Source organism: Plecotus auritus (genome assembly GCF_963455305.1).
Source record: "Plecotus auritus genome assembly, chromosome: 12".
Classification (NCBI taxonomy): Eukaryota; Metazoa; Chordata; class Mammalia; order Chiroptera; family Vespertilionidae; genus Plecotus; species Plecotus auritus.
The window spans coordinates 29,060,507-29,080,647 of NC_137778.1; the positions used below are offsets into that span (position 1 = coordinate 29,060,507).

Sequence of the window (20,141 nt, forward strand, 5' to 3'; positions counted from 1 at the left end):
TTTCTATTTAGTGGGAATCAGTTTTTATTTTGCACTTGTGCGGTGCATTGACAAATTCAACATACAAGATAGCATTACATATTGTAGGTTAGCGTCACGGCATTATGCAATTTCACACGATTCATGTTAGCTTTTTCAGATTTTTCTCTTTTTTTTAATTTGACACATTTATTTTATTCTTGAGTTTCATTTTTACAAGAGAAGACACAGGGTAAAGAAAGACAACCACATTGGAGAAGGATCATGGTGAGGGAAATGTCACTATCATGGCCATAATAAAAGCCTTCCAAGAAAAAGGACTTGCGTAATTCCCTCTCCTGAGCAAGCTGCCCCTGTCCCACAAACCAGTTCTGTCTGTTTTCATACCTAGAGCACTGTTTATAAGCATGTACAATCTTGGCTGTGCTCCACTGAGAACTGAAAGAAGGAATAACTCATAAAGGGACTTCTGTTATTAAGAAAAACTCTTGTCTTCCCAAAGGAGTCAAGATATCAGCAGAGAAGAACTGACTCTTGGAAAATCAGAAGTGACCATTCCCTAACCTATTCCTGACCATGAGTGCCTTGTGCAAAAACTAGGATGTGACTCTCTTGTCTTTCAACTGACTCTTAGGAGGAGGCATTCCTCTTCCACCCTTATCAGTTAGCTCTGGGAGGAACAAATGTGAAAGCCGAAGTCAGTTAAGAAACTTTGGGACAGCGAAGTCAAGGGCACGATGGATCAGGCCTGAGGTAGGAGGGAGGAAACCTGTACTTCCTTTTGGCCTTTTTCTGAGAAAAACACCGAGGCAGCTCATAGGCTACAGAACTACTGGTTCCTCCCTTGTCACCTCACTACCCACTACTCAGTAGACCCAACGAATTCAAGGAATAAAGCTACAAGGAGATGGGAAAGAGAAAAGTGGGGTGAGGCTGTTTTCCCATACTTATATCAGGAGGAGCTACAGAGGCACACACAGCAGGGCAAAGATCAGACTATCTCCACCTGTTGCTTTGCATTGTTTCTGGGAAGGAAACAAAAATGGATTGCTCAGCAATTTCTGATCTTTAGACATTAAGGCGATGAAGAGGAATCATTTAAATTTTTTCCTAATGGGGTTTCAGAATGCTCTTGTTAGATTTACATTAAACTATCTCAAAATGCCATTTTTAGAAAACAAAAATTATTTTCTTCTACGTATGATACAGTATTTACATTCCATGGAGTATAGGACAGAGACTGGTGGTGTGAACCCAACTGATGGGGAGAGAGTGAGTCAAATTGTAGTGGGTGGGAGCTGACAGGGACAAGGACAGAGAGGGCTTTGTGCCTGCTCAGTACTGCTCTGCCTTGTCAAGAATCAAGGTTAAAAAAACAGCAACAAAAGGACTGGGGAGGAGCAGATAGGTTTTAAACCCACAAGAGCTAAGGGAACACCAAAGGCAACATCACCACTCTCCATGGAGACTCAGCTTTTTAACTCCCTTCTCAGAAGGAAGTTAGAAAGCGATGTTCTTGCATGGAAGTGGACCTTCAATTTTAGCTAATCCCTCAGGCCTTGCTTCAAGCTGCTGCTGACTTGAGTTCCTCTTCAGGCTAGCAAAAATATCGACTGCCTATCCAAGCATACTTATTGTCAGTGAAGTCTCTGCCACCATGAGAAGTTTCAACATTAGAGACATGGCTGGACTAGGAGTAAAAAGAGACTTGAATTCTAATCCCAGCAGGATGCTGAATGCTCTCAACCTCTGTGCCCACTGGCAGAAGGAGGGTTGAACTCTGTGGTTCCCCTCAGCCCTCCAGCTAGTTGTTAAGACTCATAAGTTCCAAGAACCAAGCACTTTGTTTTGAGGGAAAAGATGTCCTGAAAGAATCCAAGTTACCTTTATGACTCAGTCCCACTGTTATTATTAAGAGTCATTGCTAAAAAATTTAAGGAGAATAATTTTTGAGGCCCTTTGCCTTATAAAGCAAAACTAACCACTAACCACACCTACGCTACTTGAAAAGACTCTAAAGCTTCTCAGGGGTCAGAATTTCTGGAAAAACAAAGGCCAATTTAATTCTTTAAACATCTGATGATTTCTAACCCATCAACCAGAAATAGCTGTCGCTTCCATATCCAGCTGCAAAAGAGGGGGTCACAGCCATCTCATTTCTCCTCTCCGCGTCCTCATACCTGCACACAAGTGTTTGGGATCAGCAGGGTGCCTTCACTGGTACTATCCTATAGCTGAAGCTGAAATTCCCACGGCTCTTATTAGAGACATCATCTTGTTTTGTAAACCCAATTCTACCTCATGAGTCTCATGTGTCCATGTGCTTCATCACAATTTAATCATAGGCTGCCGTCTACCCCTTCATAGCAGGAGAGCTGACAGCAAAGGCGCCCCATCTCTCAAATAGTCTTTCTCCTGAAAACCTGGCCTAATCCAGTCCACCTTTGTTTCTTGGCTTACTACAGACCTCTGACCTGGAGCTCAATAAAAGAGCAGGGATGTCAGAGGGAATAGGAAGAAAAGATGGGGACAATGAAAATATGAGGTTTTACAAGAGCAAAATATTCTTAGAGGTGGGGAGAGTAACTGTTCAGAGAAGCCCAATAAAAAGAGGCCAATTTCAGGTAATCAGCAAATACAGTTCGGCACAAAACACAATTTTCATGGATTAAAATCTGTAACTTGATATTGGCAGCTAGGCTAATTTCTTCAGTTTGTATTAGACATGCAAGTATAGGTTACATTGTTATATATAAACTTGTAGAGGTCTTTCCCTCTCTCTTTTTCCCCATTAAAAAAAAAAAAAAAAGAATTTCTAGTGCCTTGCAAAGGAGAGAAATCATCATCTCTAAGAACTGATCTGCAGCTGTGGTCATGTGGGGTGTTCTTTGTAGGGTTTATTTTGTAAGAAATTTTCTTCTACAACTAAAGTGAGGTTTTGAGTCCGCTTCTCTCTGTCACCTCTTTCCCCACCACGTCCCTGCCCAGCCTGGCCCCGGGGTTGGAGGCAGGAGCACAGGATTAATACTCGCTCAGACTGTGCCACTTGGCCACAGGCTTGCGGGGGCTCTCGCAGACCTCTCGCCAGTGCTCGGCACCACTGGCTGTGACACTGTGCGCCCCCAGGATCAGCCTCCCCACCACCTCGTTCTTGGTGGTGCGATCAAAGTCGATGACGAGGAACTCAATGCTGATGTCGGGCAGGAGGTCAGTGGGGATGTCATAGATGAAAGTCTCATTGAAGACTGGGTTCAAAGTGCACTTCTTCACATGGGTTTTCTTCTTGGCGATGCGCTTTCTGCCATAGTAGACGTTCACCTTGACATAAGGATCTGGGGCCCCCAAATAGATTAAAAGAAAAAAAGAAGAAGACAGGCCTATGACACAGTCCTCTACTATATAATGGTTTCATGCTGGGAAGGAGGGGGTTCTGTTGTCCATGTCTTTGGTGGTCACCCCTACGTGGTCTTTAGTGACAGCACAACAAATGCCTGGAGCGAGGACTCGGCACCTGGCACGGGCTCCTATTAGGGCATCTCCCCAAAAGTCAAGATCCCATTTGCTCACCCAAAGCACTTCCCTGCCTAGGAAAATCTATAACCTAGATCAGTGGTCGGCAAACTCATTAGTCAACAGAGCCAAATATCAACAGTATAACGACTGAAATTTCTTTTGAGAGCCGAAAACCGACTTCTGCGCATGGGCCACGAAGTTTCAATTGCACTGTACGTGCGCGCCCACATGTGGTATTTTGTGGAAAATCCACACTCAAGGGGCCAAAGAGCCGCATGTTTGCCGACCACTGACCTAGATATTCACCAGGAAGAGAAAGTAGACACAGAGAGGAATGCATGCAAAGTGACAGGTATAAGGCGTCCTGATGTGTGTGTGTGTGTGTGTGTGTGTGTGTGTGTGTGTGTGTGTGTGTAGGGGGGTATCTGGGCCTCAGGCAAGAGGAGGGGGTGTCATTCAGACACTTAGAAATAGGTTGAAGTAAATAGCTGCTACCTGAGAGACCGGTGATATCCATCTTCGGTAAGTGTCTGGCTTTGAGGACCACCACCGTCATTCTCTGTGCCACGGGTTGATAGGACAGAGATACCTGGAGTTCCCCTCTGCTAATGCACTTCTGTGAAGAAAAACAGCACATGAGAATCCTGGCAGGGGGAGCAGGCATGGCACAGGAAGAGTGCAGAGGAGAGGGACGAGAGGCTGGAGAGGAAGCACAGGGAGGAGAAGGCTGTATGGCAGGTACCCATCCCCCAGCAAGATGTTACTATCACTGAACAGGGAAGGGATAAAAGGAAAGGTTCTAATTATAATCCAGATGCTAAATAAGATCACTTGCATGAAGAGGTAGCACAGCCTTGTTCTTTCTTTTTTTAAAATATATTTTATTGATTTTTAACAGGGAGAGGGATAGAGAGCTAGAAACATCGATGAGAGAGAAACATCGATCAGCTGCCTCCTGCACACCTCCTACTGGGGATGTGCCCGCAACCAAGGCACATGCCCTTGACCGGAATCGAACCTGGGACCTTTCAGTCCGCAGGCCGACGCTCTATCCACTGAGCCAAACCAGTTAGGGCTACAGGCTCGTTCTTAAGGGCCCAAACTCTGAAGCCAACCTGGCCTGGATTCAAATGGGCTACTTCTCGTCTGTATGACTTGGGGCCACTTACTCAACATCGCTGTAGTACTTCAGTTTCCTCACCTATAAAATGGAGATAAAAAGTACCTAATGGCTGGCCCGGTAGCTCAATTGGTTAGAGTGTCGTCTACACCAAGGTTGCGGGTTTGATCCCCAGTCAGAGCACATAAAGAAGCAACCAATGAATTCACAACTAAGTGGAACAACAAACTTGATGTCTCTCTCTCTCATTAGTAAATAATAATAATAAAAAACAGTACCTCAATCAGAGGATTATTAAAAGGATTAAATAAGTTAAATGTTGTAATACCACCGTGCCTAGAGTATAGTGTTCACGACAAAAGTGTATTCTCTCCTATTTCCTTATTTGGTTCTTTTTTTTTTTTAATGTATTTTATTGATTTTTACAGAGAGGAAGGGAGAGGGATAGAGAGTTAGAAACATCGATGAGAGAGAAACATCGATCAGCTGCCTCCTGCACACTCCCTACTGAGTATGTACCTGCAACCAAGGTACATGCCCTTGACCAGAATCGAACCTGGGACCTTTCAGTCTGCAGGCCGACACTCTATCCACTGAGCCAAACCAGTCAGGTCCTTATTTGGTTCTTGTGGTAAAAATGCATATAGGGAGGTAGGACATTTGGGTCTGAGCCTTAACATTGCCACTGCCTCAGCACCTGCCTTGGGCAAGTCCCTGACCTTCCTGAGCCTGCGCTCCTCCATGTCACAGGGTGAATAACCACACCTGCTCCGCCTGCCTCAGTCATGCACTTCAGAGTGTCTTCTCCAGGCAAGTTGCTTTCTCCCTGTGCCTCCATCTTTGCCTCCCCTCATTAAAGTTTATTCTAGGCCTCATTCTGAACTTGAAAAAAACCTCCAGTCCTCCAAGAACATTTTACACACCTGGCTCACTACCTGCCAGGTGCTGGGGATCCACAGCTGACTGGACTCAGGTGCTCCCAAGGAGCTTACTATGCACGGAAGAGACAAAGATGGAATAAGCAGAGCTGTAAGAAGCCTGTCCAGGTGCTGCCGGGAGACTCAGGAAGGCGCTGCCCGTTGACATCTCGGCTGAGTTACGAAGGGTGAGTAAGAGGCCATGAGACAATGGGCAGAGAGAAGCTCACATCAGGCAGAGTAGCAGGAGGGGCTGGTACAAAGGCATTGGGCCCTGAAAGGGTACACTGCGTTCAGAGGATGGTGAGAGGTGCATGTTCCTGATGTTGGGGGGCCTGGAACCTGGAGAGGTGGGTGAGGTGAAGGTAAAGAGCAGTGGGGCACTCTAGCCAAACAGCAGAGTCATCACCAGGCAAGGTGAGGTCTGTAAGTATAGGAGGGACAAAGTTATGATGGTTGTTTTTAATATTTTATTAATAATATTATTATTATAGTGAGAGCTGAAAAATGGAGAAAGACCGAAGTCAGAAAGCTCAGTTAAGGGCTGCTGCAATAGGTTAAGGAAGAAATGATGAGGCCTGGAGCCAGGGCTATAGCAGACGGGAGGGACGTGGGGGTAAGCTATGTCTCACGGAAAATGGTCAGGATGTTCTAGGTGTGGGTGGCTAATTGGATGTAAATGTAGGGGAGAGGGAAGAGATGGAGGAATATTTGTTGGTTTTTGTCTTGTTGGAGGACTATTAAGTTTCTAGCTTAGAAAGTGGGGCTGAGGCTGAGATAAAGAAAACAAAAGGAGGTAGAATTTGAGGAATTTAAGACACAAGTTAAATTTGGGACAAAATCATTCCTCCACTATCAAATATATATATATATATATATATATATATATGTATTAACATGTGTAGCTTATTATTATTATTTTATCCTTACCCAAGGTTATGTTTGTTTGTTTTTTAATCGATTTCAGAGAGTGAGGAAGGGAAAGAGAGAGAAACATCAATTGGTTGCCTCCCATACGTGCCCTGATCGGGGGTTGAACCTGCAACCTGGGTTTGTGTGCCCTGAATGGGAATCAAACCCGGAACCTTTTGGTATTTTCGATGATACTCCAACTGAGCCACCCAGCCAGGGCCTACTATCAAATCTTATTCCTAGTATTGTTCATGTTCCCAAAGAAATGTCACCTCTTTCAGGAATTTTTCTTAGATTGAGCAAAAATAGACTATTCTCACTACCAGCCTTACATGTCCATCAAAATGATTTATTGTGCACTTACTAAGTGCCAGGCACTCTGCCAGCAGCTAGGGCTGAAAAAATAGACAATGAAGAGTCCTACCCTGGAGAAGCTACAGGCTAGTGCTCTATCTGCTCAGGTGTGTCTGCCACAGCAGTAATCTGATTAGCATATCAATGAAAAACAATGGGGAAAACCTAATAGTCTGTGTTTTGATTATAAGCCTCACGTCATCTCAGGGAAGAAAATTGTGATAATAAGGAATTCGATTATTTCATGTGGTTAAAAATTTCTCAAGACTATGTTTCATACCAGGAGCATATGAAAATGTCTCTCCTAGGGCACAGAATATGACTAACTACAATTTAATTTTGAAACTAAAGTACAAAAGAGAACAACAGACTTTAAAAAGATTTGATAGCTTTTCTCTACTAGATGGAAGTCTCACATTTTTTCCTTACCCATCACATACATATTGTCAGCTTTTGATTATATCCACAGGAAGTTCCCTCAGCCAGTTTAAAATCACAGGCTGGTTGCCCTTGCCAACCAGTATACTTCTGGGATGCTTCCTTTGGACACAAATCAGAATACAACCAGAGAACATAAACTCGTTTTTACTACCATTACCCACAGCCAAATGGCATTAGGGAAGTAATCCCCCATGAGAAAGAAAATCAAATGCCTTCCAAAACATTTCAGAACTGAGCTATCCAATATAGTAGCCACTAGCTGCATGTGTCTATATAAATGATAACTCATTAACATTTTAGTTCCTCAGTCACAGGGGCCATATTTCAAATGCTCAACAGCCATGTGTGGCTACCATATTGGACAGTGCAGATAGACAGTCCCAGCAGACAGAGCTGATCTAGAAAGCAAGAACTTTTGGATTATTTGGGCCATTGTTCTCCATTTCCACGAATAATGAAATGTTAAGTATATTTGATATCTATTTCTGGGACCATCCTTGAATACTGGTATCTAAATATTAAATATGCACTCTTTAAATATAATTCTAACTTTATATACAGAAGAAGGATATGTGGGATTAAAGGGATATTTGATTAAAAAAAAAACACACAGCCCTGACCGGTTTGGCTCAGTGGATAGAGCGTCGGCCTGCGGACTGAGAGGTCCCGGGTTCGATTCCGGTCAAGGGCATTTACCTTGGTTGCAGGCACATCCCCATGGGGAGTGTGCAGGAGGCAGCTGATCGATGTTTCTCTCTCATCGATGTTTCTAGCTCTCTATCCCTCTCCCTTCCTCTCTAAAAAAATCAATAAAATATATTTAAAAAAAAAAAAAAACACCACTAACTATAGTATTATAGTTTACATTTCCTCTATATTTGTTTAAAACTGTTTCTTAAATCATTCATTATAGCAAAATCTCCCTAATCTAAACCTCCACATCCCTTCCCTAGGTCTTTGAGAAAGTGGACAACTTCTAGTTACCTTTTTCATATTTTTCTCCCCTAAAATCACTCCTCAGGCAACTGTTTTCCTTCTCCCCCCACTTTGTCATTTTTACATGGGCAGAATGCCAGTCCCCATTCAGCTGCCCCTTTGTGATACCCAAGTCTGCAGTCACAGCACTACCTGAATGCCATTCCATTCTGCATCGAAGAACAGTTTCATGTCCCCTCATTCTCCTCCCCTTCTTTTCCCACCCAATCCCATTCCAAGTAGCATTGCCAATGGCTCTTTTTCAAAGGCTCTTTGTCAAGGGCTGGGAGCGAGCTCTGTTTCCCAGTCCCTTGGCTTAATGAGGCAAAGACCCTGTTGTGGGGCAGACAAGCAGAAGGACAAGGGGGAGAAAGGGTTTTGTCCACGCCTGACAGAGTTGGGAGGCTTTGCCCTCCCCCAGTGGAAAAGGGGAACAGAAGCATGGGTCCTAAAGCAGACATACAGACACAGAAACACTTAGGTGAGGGAGAAATCTGTTTCCTCTAACTAGCAGAGCCCCTTCCAAAATGATTTTCTAGCCATGGACTCATTGCATTAGGTGGAGCCACACATCCACAATAAACCTTTACTGGGGTTAGAAGTACGAAGGGCCACCTCCACATCAATCACAATCATGGGAAAACAAAAGAAACAAAAACCTTAATGTTCCGCCCTCTTACCCTCCCCAGTGCACATACAGAGCAACCTTCTTTATTGTTCCTGGGAAAGTGACATTCCCTTTTCTCTCTCTCTTTTCAGTCCCTTTGGCTGGAATGGATGACCTCTAAGGTCCCTTGTAAATCTGAGATTTTAAGAATCCTTCCGTTAAGTGGCCATTGTCCCAGGTCAGCAACACTCGATTGGACAGTGGAAAGACAGGAAAACAATGACCTGAAGAAATCAGGAGGAGTCTAACAACTCTCTATTATCCACTCTGTAATTCTCTTTTCCCAGTGTCTCTTCTTTATTCCCCAGCCCTCTCTGCATTGTCTCCCTTCTCTTTGTGGGGAATTTATTATGGGAATATAAATTCACGTTAATTTCTATCTAAATAAAATACTAGGGAAAAAAGCTGCTTGCCACTAAAACAAATAATAAAAATAAAAAAATTCAAGTCCCAAAGTTCAATTCAGAGATTTTGGGTATTATAGAGTTTATTCTGTGATCTCCTTTTACTAATCGTCAAGAGTTAATTTTTCATGCTTCTTGTATCTTTTTGTATGTTCATAAGAACCAAGAGTGCCCACAAGAAGTGATCCCAGGACCTTCATGATCCACCCTAGAGGGAGACTGAGGCCCAGAGATGTTAACTACTCGCCCGGAATAAGGCAGTGAAATGGATAGAGTCAAAATGATGATCAGTCCTGGGCTTCTTCAACGGGACTGTACTGTATAATGGGAAGACCAAGACGTGAATTTTCTGCTGAAGGCCAGGAAATACAGTTAGTAGTGGGGAGCTATATAGAGAAATGCAATTCTCACCACCACGTGGGAATCTTTGGAGGAAGATAATTGGGCCCCATATTATAAAGGAATGCTTTACACAGACAGTGTGGAGTCGTCCCGAGCAGCTCTAACTGATGAGCTAAGGGGAGGTCCAGAAAGGGCAGACTCTTGGCTACAGCAGGCAGGATTTCGGGTGACATTGGGAGGCTGCAGTGCTAGGGAATCACCAGGATGAGCCATCAGGGAGGTGACAGTCATGGCTCAGGTTGGAACACAGCCCTGCCCATAGTTACTGGGTGGGGAAAACACCGTTAGGAAGCCGGGAGGTTGGAAGGCTCTGGTGTGGGGCTGCACAGGCTCTGGGCGTCCTGTGTGGGGCCTCTCCCAGGGAATGTGTTACTAAGGATTGTAGCCCTGGCTTATCCCTCCCTGAGGGGAGTTAATAAAATAGAAAGAAATTTGGCTCATGCCAAGAGCCCCCCTGGGTGTTTAGTAAATGCCCCCTGCCCAGTGTCCTGGATTAAAATTCAGGTCTGACTTCAAAGCCCTAGCTGTTAACCACTTATATTTAATCCTGAAAAAATAAATGAAATTCTGCGTTAAAATGTCAACAACTTCTTTCAAAGCACCTGCCAATATGGTAATTGCCAAAATGGTTTGTCTTTCCTCCACTCAAGTAAAAGCTCCCCTAGGGCACAGATATACCAGGGATATTATCTCATTTGAGCCACGGACTGCTGTAAGGAAGGTAGTATTAGCTCCGTTTTACATTGGGGGTGGGGAAGCTTAGAAGGTTATTCTCCCATGTCACACAGCTGGAAAAGGGTGAGCTGGAACATGAAGCCAGGCAGTCCAACTCCAGAGCCTGAAGGCTTAACCATAGAACTACATCGCCTCCCCAGTTGTGGAGGAAATGAATAAACTATTGGAGGACAGGTACACATTTCTTGTACCCCTGAAATTACAACTCAAGACCCAATGCTAGCCCAGTGGGAGAGAAGGCTCTCGCCCCACCCACCCACCCCCTCCCACCCCCCTGGCTTCTCATGCAAGCAGAGAGGAGGAATAGAGAAAGATTTATCTGTAGCAAAGGTTTGGGTCTGGCTCAGGGGCTCGGAGGCGAAGCAATTCATTAAATTGCATTTATAAAATGATTACTAAAAGACATACAGACGTGATACTCTTTATACCCCTAGGTTTGGGCTGGGAAAGGAAAGCCGAGGAGAAAATTATTGAACTACCTACAAAGTTTCTCAGCTGTGAGAAATTCACTAGAGGAAGATCACACGTTATTTTGGAGAAAAAAAATTAGCCCCTACATCTAAGCAGGCTGGATGCAGTGTCAGGATCCCAGCTCCTAAGTGGAATTTCAGAAGCTACCTGTCCCTCTCTCCCCAGGAAGCTGCTTCCTAGAGGAGACCTAACCCACCAGGCCCTCTGTCTTACTCTGACCACGGCTTATTCTTGGTAGACGATAGCTTCCGCCCCACAGTCCCTCTCTGCCACCCATCCCATCCCCTCCCCCTTCCATTTGTCCCCTTAGATCTTGTCTCCCCCAACCTACCATCCCTCCCCAACACACACTTCCTCCTCACCTGGATGTTCCTTTTGATGATGTCCCTAGTCAGCTGTACCTTGCCTGTGCTGGGGTCCACCCCCGCCAGTGGCACCATGACCTCCCCAATGACATCATCCCGAGAGAAGCGGTCAAAGCTGAGAACAAGGAAGTGCAGGACCAGGTCCTGGAGCTGGCTGTACGGGATGCCGTAGAAGGTGAAGGTCTCATCAAACACAGGGTCCAGGGTCTTCCGCAGCACTCTGGTCTTCACCCGATGCCGCTTGTCGGGAAGGATGGTCATTTTGATGTAGGGGTCAGAGCCCTGGGTTTGGTCATCCATCACAGGCAGCCCATGGGCCTCCTGGATTGTCACCACCAGGGCTTTTTTGGGGAAGTTATAGTCCACTGAGAAGGTGAGGGATCCCAGCATGACGTCCTCCTCTGGAGATGACGGAGAACTCGTTTTGCTCTCCCCAGGGGTTAGGCTTGCAATGGGGCTCCTCAGTTCTTCCCCATAGTCCACTTTGATGGGTAATTGGGCTATACAAGATCCAGAACTAGGTGGCCTGGGACCCTTGTCTCGGCCCAGCAGGCCAGCCTCTGCTGCATCCACCAACAGGTTCCCGTGTCCACCTTCCCTCCCAGGGCCATCTTTGTCTCTTCGCACTTTGATAATTTTCTTTTTGTTGCTGAGGGTCTCTGGGTATATGCTGATGCCTTTGAGCATGTGAATAAACTTGTATGGTGGGTTCTTGTGCTTCTTCTCTGTCTGCTGGTGGCAGCATGTCCAGACAAAGACGGTCACCGAGACACACACCACCAGTACAGAGGCCCCGATAAGGCCTGCCACCACTGGTGACATATCTGAAGGTGGAGACCAGAGATGCGTTAAGGCAGGTGGACCTCAACCCCCTTCCAGAGCTCTCCTACTTGGTGCCTCTGCTGGAGCCCAGTTAATCCCAAGCTAGCCTCCAAAACAAAGTTTGCTCATCTGGGCTTATGAACTTATCCCCTCTCTTAGAAATGCCCTCATCCATCCTCTCAACCAATCCATGGCTCTTCCTTTCCCCCAAACCTGGATGAAACATTTACCTTCTCCAGAAAGACTTCCCCGAGGTGCCCACCCAGCTCCCTGTTCTTTTCGTGGCCTTCCCTTCGCACTTATGAACTTGGTTTGCTAATAATGATTTGTATCACGTAAACTGCCCTGTAAGTGTTGTAAGGTCACATTTTTACATGGGAACCCATTCACCTCAACTGTTACCCAAGGGCACGGGGTGTGTTTGGGTTCAGGAGGGTATTCCACAGCATCTCGTGCAGGGTTTGTAAACAGTGGGACTGTGTTGACTTACTGGTATGTAGGGTGAAAGGATGTGGGATTGACTTCAGTTCATTTTAGTAGGTTGCTCAAGTGGGTGGATGGTAATAAGAACAGTGGGTCTAAGTATTTTTTTAAATCTTCACCCGAGGATAATTTTCCCATTAATTTTTAGAGAGAGTGGAAGGGAGTGAGGGAAAGCTAGAGAGAGAGAAACATTGATGTGAGAGAGACACATTGATTGATTGCATCCTGCAGGTGCCCTGACTGGGGCAGGATTGAACCTGCAACCCAGGTACACACTCTTGATAGGGAATCGAACCTAAGACCCTTTGGTACAAGGGGTTATGCTCTAACCACTTAGCTCACCAGCCAGGGAGGGTCTAAGTACTTTTAAAATGTGTTCTAAATTTCAGCTCCTAGGTATTTAAAAATGGAAGAATTTTAGAAAGAGAAATATAGAGACTGTGGAAAAGTCAGATCTTTGCTCAAATGTCACCTTCTTAGTAAGATCTTCCCTGACCACCCCATTTAAAAGTGCAACCTTCTCGCCGAAACCGGTTTGGCTCAGTGGATAGAGCGTCGGCCTGCGGACTGGAGGGTCCCGGGTTCGATTCCGGTCAAGGGCATGTACCTTGGTTGCGGGCGCATCCCCAGTGGGGGGTGTGCAGGAGGCAGCTGATCGATGTTTCTCTCTCATCGATGTTTCTAGCTCTCTATCCCTCTCCCTTCCTCTCTGTAAAATATCAATAAAAAATATATTTAAAAGTGCAACCTTCTCCATTCCAAAGACCCACACTTCTTAGCCCTGCTTAATTTTCTCCATGTGTCTGCTCTTTCTTTCTCTTTCTCTCTCTCTCATACACACCCACATACACAAGAATATATATAGACACATATATAAATTTACTGTTTATTATCTATTTTCACTAGAATATAAGTTTCATGAGGACAGGGATTTTGTTTGTTTTGTTTATTTCTATATCCCCAGCACTAAAGACCTTGGTGTATCAGGACGAACTCTAACACTAAAGACCCAACAATTAATATATATTTGTTGAATAAACAAGTAACTAAAGAGAAACAGATTTTTTTCCTTCCCTTCCTCTAGTCTTATCTGTCTTTTCCCCACACAAGTTGGCCCCTGACTTAGATAATTAGGTTTGGGGTTATTTCCCCTTTAAGGTCACTGAAGCCAATTGGTCTAGATACAGCCTCTAGTTTTCTACATTACTTGACTTGCTTAAGTTTTTTTCTTTTCAATTACATTTTACATTCAATATTATTTTGTATTAATTTCAGGTGTACAGCATAGCGGTCAGACAATCATATACTTTACAAAGTGTTCCCCCTGATATTTCCAGTACCCAAATAGTACCATAAATAGATAGTATAAAATTATTGACTATATTTCCTATGCTGTACTTTACATCCCCATTACTATTTTGTAACTACCCCCACATAACTTTTTTATGTTTTGCATATATATACTTATATATTATATTGCATATTAATAACATGTAATGTATATGTGTATACACACACAAATTATAATCTTCTGTTGTAATCACAAATATTGAAACCCATTGTGCCATAATACAGTCCCTTGAATTTGAAATTTTATTATATAATTTTGTTTCAATAGAAGCAAAAAAATAAACCTCACATTACTTTTTTAAGGAAAGACTTGGACAGGGAGAAATAAGAAAATAAGTGTGACTCCAGAATATTCCAGATTCTTCCTGGAACATCCTTTCACCAGGTCTGCCTGGCTCTCTGCCTCTCACTGCAGACCTCTGTTCAAACTTCACTTTATCAGAGAAGCATTTCCTGACTGCCCCAAGTGAGAGAATATCCTTATTACCTGCTTTATTTTTTCTTCATAGTAGTTATTACGCCCAACAATTTCTGTTTTTCCTCACTAGATAAACTTAATAAGAATATTGAATTTCTGCTCACTGCTGTATCCCCAGGTCCTAGAACCATGTGGCACCTAGTAAATGTTCAGTGAACAAATGAGTTAGTAAATTCAAAACAGCCTCCACAGATTGGAAAAAGAGGGTGAGGTCAATATTACATATATCAAGGAAAATTTAAAATTATATTTGGTTTTTAAAACCTATCAATAAGCAACGGGAGACCTTACTTGACAAGGATGAGCAAAAATCACTTAGCAATTTAGGTGACCACAAGTGTGGAGTATAATTAGGCTAGAGCCAACTTATACTTTGAATACAATGTCTGGCTCACAGGAGGGTAGTATAATTTCATTTGCACTGGTCATAACACATATGGAGTATTTTGTCTAGCTCTGACAGGAATAAACACTGCTTTTTTTTTTTTTTGTACATTTATTATGTCCCTGCCAGGCATTGAGCTAGAGCTTCCTCTCTTTGAATCAAAGAACTCATTAAATAGGTACTATTAATATACTCACTTTACAATGGAGAAACCTGGGGACTCAAATCTGCCCTAGGCCAAGTAATAGCAAATGGCAGTGATGGGATTTAAATACTGGTTTGCCTGACACCAAGGTGTCTACATTATGGATAATCAGGAGAGTAAAAGATCTGGGAACCACATCCAATGAAGAAAAATGGAAGGAACTGAAGGAGCTGAGAGGTCTAGGAATAATAACTTCCTTCAATTATTTAAGATGCTGTGATGGAAGAAGGTGTGATTTGATTTTACATTGGAGGTTAGGCCCAGCACCAGCGCGTACAGGCTACAGGAAGACAGATCTGACTCAATGAAAAGAGTCAAATTATTATTTCAACTGCCTCACAATAGCCCAGATTGCTTCATAAAGGAGTGAATCTGCAACTGAAAACTTTCAGAGGTTGAATCACCATTGGTCAGGGATATTCAAAAAAGGGATTTCTTCCATGGAGATTGTGCTAAATATCTCCAAAGTTTTTTCTACTTCAAACATTCCATGGTTTCATGAAAGTTGGGACCAGGTAAGAAAAGAAGGAGTTAGTCCTGGCCGAGGAGCTCAGTTGGTTAGAGTTCGTCCTGATACACCAAGGTTTTGGGGTTGATCCCTGGTCAGGGCACATACAAGAAGCAATCAATGAATGCATAAATAAGTGGAACAACAAATTGATGTCCCTCTCTCTAAAATCAATAAAAATTAAAAAAAATTTTTTTTAAATATATTTTATTGATTTTTTACAGAGAGAAAGGGAGAGGGATAGAGAGTCAGAAACATCAATGAGAGAGAAACATTGATCAGCTGCCTCCTGCACACCTCCCACTGGGGATGTGCCTGCAACCAAGGTACATGCCCTTGACCGGAATCGAACCTGGGACCTTTCAGTCCACAGGCTGACGCTCTATCCACTGAGCCAAACCAGCCAGGGCTAAAAAAATTTTTTAAGAAAAGGAGGAGTTACATTCTAAAATAAGATAGTTAAGGAATAAAGCCATTAACAAAATAAATCAAGGTAACCATGTCCATACTAAATAATACTAGTGTTTATTCAGAGCATTAAGTGAAATAAGAGTTATTAGGGAGAGAGTTTTCACAAAATGGGACAGCCTTGGTGTTCAGCTCATTGAGAGCAAGCAGAAATAACAACATCCTGCTCATCTCTGAATCCCTGAGTCTCTTGCATCTAACACAAGGTCAGTAAATATTTATTTGAACAATTGATTGGTTTCAATTGTCAATCAAAATGGCACAAGCTGAAAAAAATGGCTCTCTATTCACTAATAAGGGACTTTCCTGAAAATTGCTTGCTAATGATTAGTGAAATTGAACATTGATTGTCTCTGTGAGAAGAGGAAAGCAGGGAACTACCCAGACAGGTGTATTTTTGAGAATGATTTGAAAGAGAGATCTAAAGGCCATGTTGGGAGACATTTGAGTGATCCTTTTGATCTACCCTAAATTTACTCTGTGATCCTAAGGGAACCCACTGTTGCTTCCCATGCCTTGGTGTTTACTGCTAGAAAATGCAGGTGGTGTGGGTGAGAAAGAAGATGAAGGATTCTTATCTTTCAGAAGGACAGAGAAGGAAAAGAGAAACAGATCAATCCATTTGTAAATCACCTATGTGCTTTTCTCCACCTTATTGCCCACCTTTGCCCTACTTTTTTCTTAATTATTTGTTAACCTCTGCCTCTCCTTCCCACACTCAAGGCAGTTAATTAGAAAAACCAGGGATGTTGAAACTCAGAACCCTATGTCTTGCTTTAGTCAAAAGGTTGGTGGGAAAAGGAAGTTGGAATTAATATCTGAAGTGAGTGCTTAAAGTAGTTGTAAATTGCAGTGACCCGATACTTCTTGCTCCTTTTGTACTCTAAGGCCATGGCTAATGGAACGTTGGCTTGGTGTATCTCCCCAGGGCTAAGGCATTTGAAATGAAGTACTCTATGAGACATGAAAAAGTCAGAAGTAACAGTTCTTTTGTAGGAAACCCTCTGTAAGGGTTGGAAGGCCTGTGAGACACATCTGGGCTATGCCCAACTCTGTGAGTCCCTGACCAGACTTGCTTATTGACTTCCTTTACTAAACCAGCTTTTCCCTGTCAAGTAGACCAGTGTGATACAGATATGAGAATAAACTTCGGCATCAACTGGACATTGGCACTACCCTCACTATTTTGTGTAACTTTTATCTATTTTATCTCCCTGAGACTCAGTTTCCTCAACTGGAAAAAGTATATATAATAATTCCTACATCAGAGGATATTTGTAAGGATTAAATAAAATGTAGTATGTAAAAGGCTGATAAAATTTATTCTCTTTTCCACTAATATTCCTTCTAAAGGAAATCACACCATCTCACTTTCCAAGGAATTGGGAAATGCAATTACAAAAAACAACAACATGTTGAAAAGAAGGCATAAGAAGAAAAAGAAAGAGCAGATAGAAAATCATAGAGTGCTCATGAAATCACCAACGAGATATCTATCTTAGAAATTTAGGACTCAAAGAATAGCAATGCAGAAGGTGAAGTGGAAGAAAAAAATATGAAGATTTAGCCTTGAGAATCAATGGGAACAAGAAGTTAATGGGTGTGATCTGTTGTCTAGATACTTGCCCTAATCTGATGTCTTCTGAATATTGAGAGAATGGAGCACATTGAGTTTTGCTCATTTCCATAAACCTCTCACTGGAGAGTGAGAAAAGCCACTTCCATGTTGGATTGTGGACCCACCCAAACACTGGATGCTCAAAACTTCTGGATTGTCTGAGGGTTAGGATCTCTTAAGGAATATGAAGGAACCCTTGGCTGACAGCACTCTCACTGGCTTCTACCATCCAAACTGAGGGAAGTAGAATTGAGGGAGAAGCAGGGCAATTCTTTTTTTATTTTTGCACCAGGAAAACATAGCACAGGTAGTTTGTTACCCTAGCATATTTTGGAGGAATTCCCTAAGAGGAAAAAACTTGTTTCTCGATCTTTTCTTTCCCATCTTTCCTATTTTCCACTCCACTCTCTGCTCCAAGAAATTTAACAGATCCTGGAGCCGCGCCGAGATGACGTAATGCTTTCTCTGGTACACAAAGCGGCCTCCCCCAGGCTGGGCCTCTCTCGCCCCTCCCCCTCCGGCCTGGGTCGGGCCCCCACCAGCTCCAGCACTAGCGCGGGTGAGTCCCCCTATTTGAAAAGCCAGCCCAGAGAATGGGGAACAAAAGGCCTGGGAGGAAGCGCCTAGGCACTGCCAGGAGGCCCAGAAATAGACATCACGTCATCCCCTAGCCCAGCAGCACCAAGCGCCATTTGGTAGCATCAGAAGGACCACCATTACGATGCAGAATAGAACTTGCAGGGCTCACGGTTCCCCTCAGCCTCAGCATCCAGCTGACCGGCTTACGGACTGGCTTCCTTTTAGCTCCCCACCCCCGCACCTCTCTCCCTAGAGGCCGCTGCCTCCCCTGGCTGCCATCCACACACAGCCCACAGTCTCCAAACTGCCATCTTGATGCCCCATCCCCCTTGCCATCTCCCTCCCCCGCAGCCCCGAGGACTAGGATGGGGAGGAAGGGGCACCGCCCTGCGTGCCCCAAGGGGGAGGGCTCGGCCTACTCCACCTCTCCTCCCCCAGAAGGAGGGGTTCACATCCTCTGCAAACTCTCTGTTTCTCACCTCCAGCAGTGCTGACGGTGCACCATACAAGGTTTTAGCATCCTGGACCCCAGAGCCTCCATGTCTCTAGCCTTCCCAGCCTCTGCAGCCCATAGTTTTAAGTTCAGGCTCTGTCCACTGCCCACGACCCACCTCCACAGGCCTGATTCTAGCGGGGCTGGCTCTTGAAGACCCTGGTCTGGGCTTCATTCCTTGTGCAGCCCCTGGGTTCCCCTAGCTTTACAACTCTTTCGATTACCGCAGGCTTAGTTGGAGAGACTGTACTTACCAAAGCTAGGTCGGATATTGGTGATTTCGGCCATGTCGTAATCAGAGGCTATTGCTGTAAAGGCTCTTGCAATGGTCAGACAACTCTGGGAACCCTGGATCAAAACCGAGGCCGCCGCTGTACAGCGCTAGGTCAGGGGAGGGGGGAGGTATCTGGCGGATGCCTCCTGTGACGGTCTGGTCCCTGGTTGCCAGCTGCGGTCGCCTCTTAAGATGCTCCAGGGATGCTCTGAGCTAAGGATGCAGGTGCAGCCAGACTGGTCCTGATGCGAGGGAGGCCCCGCCTTCTTCCGAGCGGTCCTCGGCAGAAGACTCCGCCTCTGTCCGAAAAGTTCCGGAAGGCAGTACCCGCCCCTTTCCGGAAGATCTCTGGGAGGGGACCCATCACCGGGATTTCCTAAGAATAAGACCCCGCCCACTGACAGGCTGTTGGTCTAAAGGAGAAAAACCCAAGGATAGAGTAAGAAGTATAGGTATTTTATCACGGATAAAATTTAGATCCTGTGATTCCGATCCCCTGGGCTTAATATAGCAGCGGAATGTTCTGGCTGAGAGGGAACCCAGGATTTTGGAAAAACAAAATTCTATAGGTCTGCATTTCAGTATCAATTGCCATTATTTTTATGCATTTCTGAGCCCACTAAAGGTTATTATGGAAACTTTCTTAAACTTCAGAACCTCTAAAACTCTGACTGAAGATCAAACCTCGTGATGGATGCACAACTCTGAACATTTACTTATAACAATTTATTTATACAAGTAGAACGAATGCATTTTTGTGGAGTGTAAATTAAAGCTGTTTTTATAAAAAGACTAACGAAGCCCTACCAGTGGTCGGCAAACTGCGGCTCGCGAGCCGCGGTTTGCCGCTCTGTTGACTAATGAGTTTGCCGACCACTGACCTAGACTCTCGATTCCAATGATTACAGGCTGTTGTTGTTCCTTGTGATTAAGCCCCTATCCCAGTGGTCGGCAAACTCATTAGTCAACAGAGCGGCAAACCGCGGCTCGCGAGCCGCAGTTTGCCGACCACTGCGCCTAGCCGGTTTTGCTCAGTGGGTAGAGCGTCAGCCTGCGGACTGAAGGGTCCTGGGTTCGATTCAGTCCGCAGTATCTTGGTTGCAGGCTCTAGGGCGAGTGCAGAAGGCAACCAACCGATGTTTCTCTCACATCGATATTTCTGTCTTTCCCTCTCTTCCACTCTCTTTAAAAAAATCAATGGAAAATACCCTCGGGTGCGGATA

At 44.3% G+C, this 20,141-nt stretch overlaps 1 protein-coding gene across 2 annotated transcripts; it reads right to left on the reverse strand.

Annotated features, from left to right (window-relative positions):
- Nucleotides 1–19,233, reverse strand: SYT11 (synaptotagmin 11). Of its 2 annotated transcripts, none has more exons than XM_080649289.1 (4): nucleotides 18,899–19,233; nucleotides 11,253–12,079; nucleotides 3,988–4,108; nucleotides 1–3,311 (listed from the first exon to the last, which is right to left on the reverse strand). In XM_080649289.1, exons 1-4 carry the CDS (start codon nucleotides 18,930–18,932, stop codon nucleotides 3,001–3,003), a joined length of 1,293 nt encoding a protein of 430 aa, XP_080505415.1. In that variant the 5' UTR covers nucleotides 18,933–19,233; the 3' UTR covers nucleotides 1–3,000. The 2 variants fall into 2 exon arrangements, with proteins under 2 accessions (XP_080505415.1, XP_080505414.1); XM_080649288.1 differs by having other exon boundaries at nucleotides 3,985–4,108; nucleotides 18,899–19,190.
- Nucleotides 19,234–20,141: the final 908 nt, after the last annotated feature.

Coding starts and splice junctions, on each gene's coding strand:
- SYT11 (XM_080649288.1), bottom strand. CDS start 18,932: ATGGCCGAAATCACCAATATCCGACCTAGCTTTG. Junction 12,080..18,898: donor CAATATCCGACCTAGCTTTG/GTAAGTACAGTC, acceptor CTCCACCTTCAG/ATATGTCACCAGTGGTGGCA. Junction 4,109..11,252: donor TCATCAAAAGGAACATCCAG/GTGAGGAGGAAG, acceptor TTTTCTTCACAG/AAGTGCATTAGCAGAGGGGA.